Here is a 12,167-nt window from a genome sequence, read left to right as displayed (position 1 = left end):
AGCAGGCTCTTCTTAGGTTCTTATGTTCTTACTGATGGGGGACTAGAGTTGATTGAGAGCAGTAGAGAGCCAACAGCGTGCAAGGAGATGTACAAAATGGGCCATAGTCTTTACTGGGTTTCTTACGGCCGGGGTGGCTAGCCCATGGCTCTCCAGATGTTGCTGACCTGGTCAGGGGTTCTGGGAGCTGTAGTTCAGCAGGTAGTTCCTGGAGGGCTACAGGATAGCCATCCCTCTCTTATGGCCTCCATTGGACAGCGTGTGTCCTCCGGTAGGAAACAGAACGGACTTGCTCTCATGGCGTTTCTTTCCCATTCTGCAGGCAGGATGACGACTGAGCAAGCGTGACATGAGAGCGGCAGGACTGAGCCATGGCGGCTTTCGACACCCCGCAGGAGGCGTTTGGGGTCTTGCGCCCGGTTTGTGTGCAGCTGACCAAAGCGCAGACGGTGGAGAATGTGGAGCTCCTCCACTCCCAGCTCCGGGTGGTCAGTGACTCTGCCCTGCAGGAGCTGCAGGAGTACGTCCTCTTTCCTCTGAGATTCACCCTCAAAACGCCGGGGCCCAAGCGAGAGCGTGTGGTCCAGAGTGTGGTGCAGTGTGTGAGGTTTGTGCTCTCCGCAACGTGTGTGAAGAAGCCGCAGCTCCTCCTGGAACTTTTCTCGGAACTCTGCATGTGCCTGGCCTCTCCCTCCAGCCCCCACCAGCTGGCCCCATTGTCGGAAGAGTTAAAGCAGGCCGTGATCCAGGCGCTTCTTGCTCTGCTGCATTCGGCTTACGGGGATGTCATCGTGTCTCTGTACCAGCCCTCCACCCTTCCCCACTTGGGGTTCGCCGTGTCCTTGCTCCTCTCCTTGGCAGAGCAGGAGAAAGCCAAGCAAATCAAGATCGCCGCCTTAAGATGTCTGCAAGCTCTCCTTTTGCAGTGTGACTGCCAGGAGTGTCACAGGACCCTGGACGGGGAGGAGACGAGGCGATGTGGAGATCTGTTCGCTTCTTTCCTGCCTGGGATCTCTCTCGCGCTGTCCCGGATTATCGCAGGAGATGTGAAGCAAGGTCACGCGGTCGTCGTTTCAGCCCTCAAACTCTTCTCTCGAGCGATAAGTCTGATAATGGCTGATGAGCAGCTGGCGCAGATCTCACCAGAGAAGGAGGCCTCAGCCCTGGGGCAGAGCAGAATATCAGAACTCGTGGTGCACAGAGGCCTGGACTGGACGAAGAGCACCGCGGCCAAACTCTCCATCCTCATGAAAAAGGTGGTTGAATCTGTCTCTGTTCACCCTCACTGGAAGGCAAGAAAGGCGCTCATAGAAATGGTCCGCCTCCTGATGACAACGTGTGGCCGGTCTTTGGTGGAATCTGTTGGCCAACTTCTGAAAGCCTTAGTTGGTCTAGTTAATGATGAGAGGCCCGAGATCCAAGCTCAGAGTAACGAGGTGCTGAGGAGCATTGCAGAGCAGGGAATGGTGGCCAAGAACAGGCTTCTTGCTGACGTCCTTTTGGAGGACCTCCACTCCCTCGCCACAGCACTTCCCCGCTTAATGACCTCCCAGGACGACCAGGGCAAAGCTTCCACCTTGAACTTGCTCCTGGGGTACTTGAAGCTGCTGGGCCCAAAGGTGAACCTCCTTCTCAACTCCACTTCCCATCTCCAGCGCCTCTCCAGAGCGCTCATGCAGGTCCTGGAGCTGGATGTGAAGGATGTGAGGATCGTGGAGGGAAGGCGGCTGGGGGAGCCTTTGGGAACTTTGCTAGAGTGGTTGCCACCTATGGGCAGCATCCAGAGGAAGTGCTTCCGTTTTTTCACCGATGATCGGATATTGTTTCTGCTCTGGCAGATCTGCCAGGTTCTCGGTTACTATGGGAACCTCTATTTGCTGGTGGACCATTTCATGGAGCTGTATAGAGAATCTGCTCTGTACCGGAAGCAGGCTGCGATGGTTGTCAATGAACTGATCGCTGGAGCCACAGGGCTGGAGGTGGACATCCTTCATGAACGGGAAGCTGTGCTGAGCGCTGAGGATCTTAAAGGGGTCGTAACTTCCGTGTTAGAAGAATACGTGGACCAAGCAAATTGGCATTTGGTCACCAGCATCGAGGCCGAAGAGCTCACCACTGAACCAGCAGCGAAATACTCTGAGCTTTTAGCCGCTCCATCTGCAACACGCAGCCAGCCTCTTCCTCCCACAGATTCCAAGCCCACCGTCCACTCCATGAACAGCAGCATCTGGCAAATCTGCATCCAGCTGGAAGGGATCGGTCGCTTTGCCTATGCACTTAAGCACGGCTTCCGTTTGCTGTTAATCTCGGCCTTGTACCCCGTTCTGGAAAAGGCAGGAGATGGCACCCTACTTATCAGCCAGGCGGCCAGGGGGGCCATGGCGAGCATCTGCCACTCCTGTGGTTACGGCTCCATCCCTGACCTCATCAACCAGAATGCTGACTACCTGGTGAACGGCATCTCGCTCCACCTGCGCCATCAGGCGCACGAGCACCGTGCCTCGCGGGTCCTGGAAGCCATGCTGCGACACTCAGATGCCAACGTGCTGCCATTGGTGGAGGACGTCATTCAAGACATCCTGGCCAGACTCGACCAGTGTCACAGTGACCGAGCGCCTTCATTCCTTGGGGTCATGCAGACGCTTCTGCTGATGCTGGGTAGCGATTTAATACGACACTTACATTTTATTTGTTTTTATTTATCTAGTACGTTGCCATCCAGCACCTTCCTGCAGAGGAGCCCGTCCGTTCCTTCCTCCCCCAGATTGCTCAAGACAGCATTTGTAGGAACAGAAGAAGTTGCTTTACGCTGAGCCAGACCAGTGGTCCATCTAGCAGCCCTCCACGCATCCCCAGCACCACCTGGAGCAGATGCTGAGGATTGAACCTGGGACCTTCTGCATGCAAAACGAGTGCTCTGCTACAGAGCTATAGCCCTTGCCGCATGGTTCCCCCCCCCCCCCCGTTTTGTCCTGGCAACAGCCCTGTGAGGTAGGCTAGGCTCAGAGATAGTGACTGGCCCCAGATCACCAGTGAGCTTCGTGGCTGTGTGTGGATTGGAACTCTGGTCTCCCAGGTCCTAGTCTGACACTCAAACCACGACACCACACTGGCTGAGGGTAGGAACTCTGCAGCACTTTCTGGCCAACAGAGAACCTGTGTCAATGTATTGCCTGTCCTATCCCCAGGGTTTGACGTTGGTTGCAATGTATATCTGTTATTCATTTCTCCCTTTCAGCAACTCTGAGTGAGGATTTGAACCAGGGTCTTGGAGCTGTGCCGTAATCTGCCCCCATTTCCCAGGCAACATCTGCACTGTGTGGGGATGCAGAACGACTTGGAAATAACCCCATTAATTTACAGATGGGATTTACGTCTGAGTACGCATGCTTAGGATTACACTTAACAGATATTAGGCACTGAGGGCTGTAGCCAACTCAGTGTAGACCTACTGAAGTGAATTGAGCTACGTTCATCATGCCCATTAATTTCAGTGAGGGTATTCTGAGGAGGACCAGCATTTGTTTAATCTCAAAGTGATCCATTGTCAATATTTACCTGCTTAGTAAGGGACTCATTGAATTCATTGTAACTTCCTTCCTGGATAGTTTGCGATCTAACTGTCCCAGTTGCAGAAAAAGCCAGGAGAATCTGCATCTGCTACTATATACCTCAGTCCTCTTTCCCCAAATTGGGACTTAAACATACATCAGCTGCCTGATATATAATCCATTTCCGCCAGCATAGCCGTTTTAAGATGACTGTGTCACGTGTCCAGTGTTGGACTCGAGGTAATCATGTTTTCCTCCTTTCGGCAGCTTCCTGGTTCGCTGTGGAGCCCCAAATGAAGAAGGATCTGGAGCAAGAAGGTGGCCCTTTTCGGGGAGCGGCCGGACAGCGTGACAAAATGCCTTCCCCGCCGCCCACAGCAGAGGCCCTGGAAGAGTTCTTCCTGGAGTATGTCAAGGAGAAGCAGATTGCGGAGGGTGATCTCTCAGATGCTGAGGATGAGGGTGAAGGTCAGTGCAGCTGTAATGTTAATGTTAATTTATATCCCGCCTTTTGGCCAAAGGCCCTCAAGGCAGCTTACAAAAAGTAAAACACAAATATAAAATACATCAGTAAGGCAATGCATCAATAAAGCAATAAATCGTCAGCCCTTCATGTCTCTAGTTGAATCCAAGGATGTACATCCTGTCCCCTGCACACGCCATGGATGCCTTGGATGGGCGGATGCTTTGTCTGACAACAGACAAGTGTAACGAGTACTCTGGCAGAAAAAGGTCCAAAAGGGGTCTGTTTTTCTCTCTCTCTTTTTACACTTTGAACTCTCTGTTTTGTGAATTGCCATGAAAATTTAGAGAGTTGTTTAGCGAGATGAGAACTTTCGGCTTTTGGAACGTCTCTTGACACCACCAAGGCTCAGATACACGGCCACCCGTCACATCTTCACCAAATGGCTTGCCAAAACTCTAGGGGGCAAGTATCTAGAGCTGTTTGGGGCCTTCTCCCAGGCATTTTAATCATTTAACACTATAACATCTTCTCATTTTTAACATTTTAATATTTTTGGCATTTTAGTATGCTAGTTTCTTAACATTTTAGTATTTTTGCGTGTTTGAATTGTCTAATATGTGGTTTTAATTATATATTGATGTCTTATTCTGTTGTGAACCGCCCAGAGAGCTTCGGCTATGGGGCGGTATAGAAATTTAATAAATAAATAAATAAATAAGCGTTTCTGAGTTCAGGACTAAGTTTTGTAACATTTTGTTTTGAAATGAGCTGATTGGAAGCATCAGAATGGCACTGAGGGTTATTTAACATTGTGGAATGCAAAAAATCCATGCTGGCTATTGTATACAGCCACTCTCATGGCTGTATAATTAGGAGCATGGGCAGCTGCCTTAGGCCTGCCTGTCAGGCCATTGGTACGTCTAGTGCACTATTGTCTGCACTGATTGGATGCAGTTCTTCAGGGTTTCAGGCAGGGGCCATTCTTAGCCCTGCTTGGCGATGCCACGGACCTGGGACCTTCTGCATGCAAAGCAGGTGCTCTGCCACTGAGCTATGGGGCTTCCCAGTATTTCCCAGTACTGAACTGGCAAATTAAGTCCATGTGTTTAAATGCGACCCTGTGGGGGCCAAGCTGTTCCCGTGACTGTCAAGCCTGCTCATCTCTTATTCCCCAGAAGTGCAGGTGCCTGATTCAAAGCCTGAAGCACACGAGGAGAGCGACGAGGTGGAGGGCCCGCTGGCACCCCATGCCCAGACTGCTGAGGCTGTGATGGAGAGATGCGTCCACTTACTCTCCGACAAGAGTCTTCGTGTGCGACTGAAGGTACCGTGCGAGGGATCATTAGAAAAGGAACTGAAAATAAAACTGCTGATACCATAATGCCGTTATACAAATCTGTGGTGTGACGGCATTTGGGAATACCGTGTACGGTTCTAATCGCAGTAACTGAAAAGGGTACTGTAGTTTTGGGGAAAGGTTCAGAAAAGGGCAACCAAAATTATAAAGGAGGTGGAGTGACTCCCCCGTGAGGAAAGGTTGCAGCATTTGAGGCTTTTTAGTTTAGAGAAAAGGCGACATGATAGAAGTGTATAAAACAATGCATGGCATGGAGAAAGTGGATAGAGAAAAAAAATTTCTCCCTCATAATGCTAGAACTCGTGGACATTCAATGAAGCTAAATGTTGGAAGGTTCGGGCAGAGAACAAAAAGTACTTCTCCGTTCAGTTCATAGTTAAACGGTGGAATTTGCTCCCACAAGAGGCAGTGATGGCCACTACGTGGATAGCTTTAAAAGAGGGTTAGATAAATCCATGGAGGATGAGGCTCTCAGTGGCTGTGCTCTTCCTGGATGGCAAGAGGCGGCGTGCTTTTGAACAGTCGTTGCTGGAAACTGCAGGAGGGAGAGTGCTGTTGCGCTCAGGTCGTGCTGGTGGGCTTTGCCCCTTGGAGCAGCCACACCAGCCAAAACTCCCTTAGGAATCCCAGGCATTGACTCCCCAGAGGGCACACTGGTGAAGGTGGCATCTTCCTGCTTCTGAGTCTTCCCCTCAAGCCCCAGGCCTGTTTCAAGTTGCAAAATCCCCCTTGGCTCATAATTCATCTCGCACTGAAGAAACAGGGAGAATCTTAGATGAACATCAAGGTTTTACCTTGAACCCCTTTTGGCAGGGCAGAAGAAACTCTTTCCTCGGAACTGCAGTCAAGTTCTGCCACCTTTTGCCTACCTCAGAGGATCTCATTTCCTGTCCTCAGCACTGGATGCTGGAAATGGAGGGAGGGGATATATAGTTGGGGCCGTGTGGGTTCTGCTAAACAATCTAATGTTTAAATTTTGAAACTGAGTTTTGTAGCCTGAACAAGTTCTGCAAAATAAGCTTGTCAGCATTTGTTTATTTGCTTTGCGTATTTTATTCCTGACAGCCCCAGGGAGAGGGCAAGGCACGGTGCAGTCCCCTGAAGCCTTACAATGCACCTTTTTTACATTGGCATTCATGAGGACTAGAACTGTACGGGCAAACCTGGTGGGCAGCGGCATTGGCTCATTAGAAAAACTATACAAGGATAAAGCAACCAGATATAAAAGTCACAAAGTTGTGAGTGAGCTTTTAAGTTCGTGAAGACTCTTCTTTAGGCTGGGTGTTAACATCAAAACTGGGGTAGATGGCAAAAAAAAACACCTCTTTGGGGGCATGATGAAAAATCCCCAAAGCCTGCAGTGTGTAACAGTCTTAGCACGGAGGAGGAGGTGTTCTACAGGCTGTGCCTGGTGCAAAAAATCTTGTTGGCACAAGGCATGCTGAGATGATAGAGCTGTGGCTGTTCCCCCTTTGAAAATATTTGGACATGTCCAAGTTGCTGGGCTCCCTCTCGCCATGATTTCAAGATGACGTCCTCCCCATCCTTCATCTGTATGTTGTGGATACGAGGCAGGTCTGAGTTTGAGAAGAGGTTGAGTCCAACAACCCTGGGAGGTCAACTGGTAGGTTTTTTGGTTTGAGATGAGATTTGAACTGGTGACCTTCTAGATCGCAGTTCATTCCCTTAGCTGGCCGAGCTATGCTGGGTTCTGTCACCACAGAAGCACCAGATGTAAACGACCCTACCTATCATAAGTATAATCAAGGCCTGTTCCTTCCTCAAGATTTCGTATCTCTTAAAGCTCACCTGGAAGCTGTTGAGTGAAAGGTGTCTGTTGTCGAAAAGCCTTGAGGTGATGCTGTGCAACATCAGGCTCCATCTCTGCTGCTTGGTCTCAATGCTAGTCCTACTCAGAGTAGACCCATTGCCATCAATAGACATGACTAGCTTAGGGTCATTAATTTCAGTGGGTCTACTCTGAGTAGGACTTTGTTGAATACAACTCTGTGTTTTGAACCGAACTTACACTGTAGGGAAGATTCAGGAAGCAGCAGCCAGTAGCTGCATTCAGAGCACAGGACTGATCCGAAAGTTAGCAGAGCTTACTTCCAAGCAAAGGGGTTTAGGCTCCTGGACTCTGCACAGGGTGGAGCGTGGCCTGCAGGGAACTGAACACATTTCAGGCTTAGGTTTGAGCCTGTGCTCACCAAAGGTTTGTCTTGGGAATCTGTGGGTCCTGCCCTGGAAATGGCATTTTAGTGCCAAAGAACACTTGGTTGTTGTTGTGTGCCTTCTGATCGATTACGACTTATGGTGACCGAATGAATCAGCGACCTCCAAGAGCATCTGTCATGAACCACCCTGTTCAGATCTTGTAAGTTCAGGTCTGTGGCTTCCTTTATGGAATCAATCCGTCTCTTGCTTGGCCTTCCTCTTTTTCTACTCCCTTCTGTTTTTCCAAGCATTATTGTATTTTCTAGTGAATCATGTCTTCTCATTATGATAACCTTAGTTTCATCATTTTAGTTTCTAGTGACAGTTCTGGTTTAATGAACATGTAAAACTGTAATGAAGTGAGTTACCTGGAACATGTCCAGAGTTCCTTTCCCATTGTCGGAAGGCAGAGCTGGGGTCCCAATCCCAGGGAGCTGGATCCCGGAGAGTTGGGAGAGGAGTATTCGGACGGATGGCAGAGGGAAGGGGGAGGAACTTCCCCCCTTTGGAGCGAAGACGAAACAGAGGAACTGCCAGTGATAAGGTCGCTTAGCAACGGGGAGCCTGAGCCCTCCCTGGACATTCTCACGCCTCCCCCTCTTTCAGGCTCAGAGCAAGAGGGGGAAGAGGGAGGGCTGCTCACAGCCGAAAAGCGGGGAGGCAGTTTACCATCAGCCCCTCCCCTATCCCCCATCCTGGAATCGGAAACTTCAGAAGAGGAGGGGGTGATGCTTCCCCCCTCACCGCGCACACGCAGACAGCTGAAAAGACAGGAGAGAAGGGGGGGAAGGCGGGCAGTACCTGAGGGGCAGTTAAGGAGGAGCGAAAGATTGCGCGCCCGTTTGGCCCCTTCTTAAAGAACAGGCGGGAAGAAGTCCCTTGCTCTGTCAACTTTCTCCCAATGCCGCAGGACCTGTATCCCTGTATTGCTTCATGAGAAAACGCAGTCTTTGTTTGGACATTACCCTAATAAAACACGAATTAACTACAACCGCTGGTCTGGTTCCTGAGTCACATCCTGGGCCTGACACCCATGTACCTGAGACTAATGGAGGACTGATCTTAACACAGCTTAGAGGACTGATCTTAACACTGTCCAGAACATTTCTTTCTCTCATTTACTTTTTTTTTTTTAGAAAAAAGGGGTTAAGCACCATTTTCTTCTCAAGGCGAGGACAAAGCAAGAGGGCTGAACGCTTTTGTGTTGGAGATTCAGTAACTGAGCTGCCCCCCTAGCCTCCATTAATTCCATTGTCTTGCTCCTCCCCCCCCATTCCCCTGGCAGGTCCTGGATATCTTGGAGCTCTGTGTGATGGTGCTCTGCACACATGAAAACCACCTCCTTCCACTGGCTCATCGGACATGGCCTGCCCTGGTCCAGCGCCTGACTAATGATGACCCTCTGGCCGTACTCAGAGCCTTCAAGGTAAGCCTGCTCAGAATCTTGGGCAGGAGAGCCAGAACCCCAGAGCCTGCAGGAAGATTATCTCAGCCCTAGAGCAGCCCACGGCCCCCTTGCCAAAGCTCTGTCCTTGGGAACTTGAGAGGCTGGCGTTAATTCTGTAGTCTAATGGGCCTGAGCTGCCTTCTTTGGGACACTCCCCTATTTACGGTTTTGCTCCTCAGTTACCTGCCGACCACCTGAGGTCAGGTGTCCTGCTTCCTTCTGACACTGGGGTGAGAGTGCGCGGATGGGCACTGTTGCCTGCATTCACTTTAACTTGGCACGTGGGTAGGGGACTGTAACTAGCGCTTTGTATTTTTTTTAAAAAAAGGCAACCAGACCCTGCCGATTTTGTGTCCAGATAAGTTCTGCCACATGGATGCAAATGAGATATATTTGCTTCTTTTGCATTTAGTTTGTTACATTTATATTCTGCTCCATAACAAGGCTCCATAATAAAATCTCATATACAAATAAGGAGGACGAGGGCAGGGAGAAGACAAAATTAAGCAGCTAAAAGCCTGTTAAAAACCCTTCGGGGCACTCAGGTCCTGCTTTCAGGCTTCCGATAGACATCTGGTTGGCCACTGTGAGAAGAGAATACTGGACTAGGTGGGCCCCCTTTGGCCTGATCCAGTTTTGTTATCTTCTGGTGTTCTCTTGAAAGCCATTCCACTCCCTCTGCTGCCCCCTGAAAGCCAGTAAGAAGCATGTCAAGTCAGTTGTCCTTCACAAAGGCATTGTACAGCTGGGCACCACCACCAAAAAGGCTTTGCGTCTTTATTTTTTGTATTATTCATTTTAAAAATGGATATTCCACTTTTCATCATCAAAAAGAATTCAACCTGTCTGGCAAGAATGAAAAAAAAAAAACAATAGGCAAGTTACTTGACAGCACAATGCTAGACATGTGTACTCTGTTGCCTTTTCCATGCTTACTGAAGACCTTCCTCTTTCAATGAGCCTTTTAAGCAGAAACCTCATCCCACTCTGTTGGAATTGCTTAAAAGGTGTTTTTATATGCTTTTTTATATTTTTTAAAGATATTTTATTTTTAAGTTGTTTTATAGATGTTTTCAGTCTTTTGTCATTTGTTTGCCAAACTGGGCCCCTTCTGGGAGGAAGGATGAGATATACACTTAATAAATAAAAGCAAACACCCAAAGTTCAATAGGGCTTGTTGTTGTTACGTGCCTTCAAGTCGATTATGACTTATGGCGACCCTATGGATCAATAGGGCTTACTCCCAGGTAAATGTGCACAGCAGCCGTCTCCACTCTGGTGCTCTGCCGGTGAGTTTGGAGTGCAACTCCCATCCTCCCCGGCCAGCATAGCTGTGCCTTTTTGGTGGTGGTGCCCAGCTGTACAATGCCTTTGTGAAAGGCAACTCACTTTTCAGGCTTCTTACTGGCTTTCAGGGGGCAGCAGAGGGAGCAGAATGGATTTCCAAGAGAACATCAGATCATAAGGAAACTTGATCAGGCCAAAGGGGGCCCATCTTGTTGAGCATTCTGGGGGTGGCTGGTGTATAGGATTGCAGCTCACCTGTATAAAACAAAATGAAAAACAGCATAAGTTTGGCAAGAAATCAATACAGCAACCAACAGGAGATCCCTTTGTGGTGCTCTTGTTTGTTTCTCAAGGACTGGTGGAGGGTCTGTTGGAGCTGTTCTGGCCCAGCTATGGTCTAGGAGCAAGTTCTCCTTGCCAACTGTCAGGGCAATAATCTATTCATTTATGCAGATGCGTTCCAGGGTTTTGGTTCTGAGTTCTGGCCTAAGAGAAGGGCTTTTGAAGTCTAAATGGTTTGGGTGATTTAAAGCCAAAAGTGCAAAAATAAAAATTAGCCAAGCATGCACTGCCCAGCGAGTCTTGTGGATTTAATCCTGCCAGTGGCTCATGCAAATGTCTCAAGGGCAAGGCAGGATTTTAAGGGAGAGGAGAAACTGTTATCAAGAAACACAGTTACCGTTTCAGCATTTTGAGATACACTACCAAGCAGCAGGGGAGGTGATCTTTTTAATTATAAAAATCCTTTGATGGTAGTGGCCTCCTTTTTGAAATTGCAGGAAGCAAGGGAGAGCACTTCAGTGCGGCAAGGTACCAAGCCCTCTGTCCAGGGTGGGCCCTCATCTTGGCAAGTGAGCCCGCATAGAGGGTTAGCAGTTCTTCTTAGACATTCCCATCCTTGGCCCTACAGCCACTGCATCTTTTGACATGAGGACTCTTTCGAGGCAATACGTGTTTTTAAATTTTTAAATTGTGTTTTAAATTGTTTTTAAAAGATGTGTTTTAAATTTGTATATTTGTTTTTAGTGTTTTTAGTTACTGTAGACCGCCCAGAGAGCTTCAGCTATGGGGCAGTATATAAATACAATAAATAAATAAAATAAATAAACTTGCATGATCGCTCTTGCATGATTGCTGCATTGCACAAAGAGCTTGTTGCAACTGTCCGGCATGAACCCAAGCTGCAGTACACTGAGCAGGAGCCCTCCACACTGCAACATTTTGCTGCAGGTCACACTCGTTCAGCCAAATGTTTCTCTGAGTAAGAGCTTCTTTGGTGGGGCTTTTGACAGGTGCTGTGCACTTTGGGAGCCCACAGTGGCGAATTCCTGAGGCGGCGATTCTCCAAGGACGTCCTGCCCAAGTTGGTGTGCTCTCTTGTCACTCAGGCGCCTGTCAGTGCCCGCGCCGGGCCCATCTATAGCCACACCCTTGCTTTCAAGCTTCAGCTCGTTGTGCTTGAGAGTCTCGGATCGCTCTGTGAAACCCTGGACCTTGGTGAGTGTACCCAGAGAAGGTGGCCATGGAGGGAACTGTCGCTATTGCATCTTAAGATGTTCGTCCCACACCAGCCCAGATGCTCAGGGAGAGCTAAAGATAGTTGTGTGGACCCATAAGGACCCATACATACACGCACACACCAAAATCTGTATTGGGGGCAATGCCTTTATTAAACCACCCAAATGTTCGAAAAGACTGTGGAAGTTTTTGAATTCTCCAGAACTCTTTTACCAGGCCGGGTGGTAAACAGAGCAAGGGAGTGAGGGAGAGGGTCCTGCTGCCCTCGGCCACCGCTTACCCCCGCCGGCTTCCAGCACCGCCCCTACCCCACTGCTGCCTGGA

General features: G+C 49.2%; 1 protein-coding gene across 3 annotated transcripts in view; it reads left to right on the top strand.

The window, feature by feature from the left end:
- The window catches only part of TTI1 (TELO2 interacting protein 1), a 33,895-nt gene that overhangs the window by 4,338 nt on the left and 17,390 nt on the right, over positions 1 to 12,167 (top strand). For 2 of the 3 annotated variants that reach the window (XM_061630758.1, XM_061630760.1), the window contains exons 2-6: positions 323 to 2,658; positions 3,819 to 4,019; positions 5,193 to 5,341; positions 8,877 to 9,017; positions 11,618 to 11,822. In XM_061630758.1, coding sequence (XP_061486742.1) covers positions 372 to 2,658; positions 3,819 to 4,019; positions 5,193 to 5,341; positions 8,877 to 9,017; positions 11,618 to 11,822 — 2,983 coding nt within the window. In that variant the 5' untranslated portion in view covers positions 323 to 371. The remainder of the gene's footprint in view (positions 1 to 322; positions 2,659 to 3,818; positions 4,020 to 5,192; positions 5,342 to 8,876; positions 9,018 to 11,617; positions 11,823 to 12,167) is intronic. The other variant, XM_061630759.1, reaches the window with a different exon arrangement.

Source organism: Rhineura floridana, chromosome 6 (genome assembly GCF_030035675.1).
Source record: "Rhineura floridana isolate rRhiFlo1 chromosome 6, rRhiFlo1.hap2, whole genome shotgun sequence".
In the NCBI taxonomy this organism is placed as follows: Eukaryota; Metazoa; Chordata; class Lepidosauria; order Squamata; family Rhineuridae; genus Rhineura; species Rhineura floridana.
This window is presented reverse-complemented; position numbering and strand designations above follow the sequence as displayed.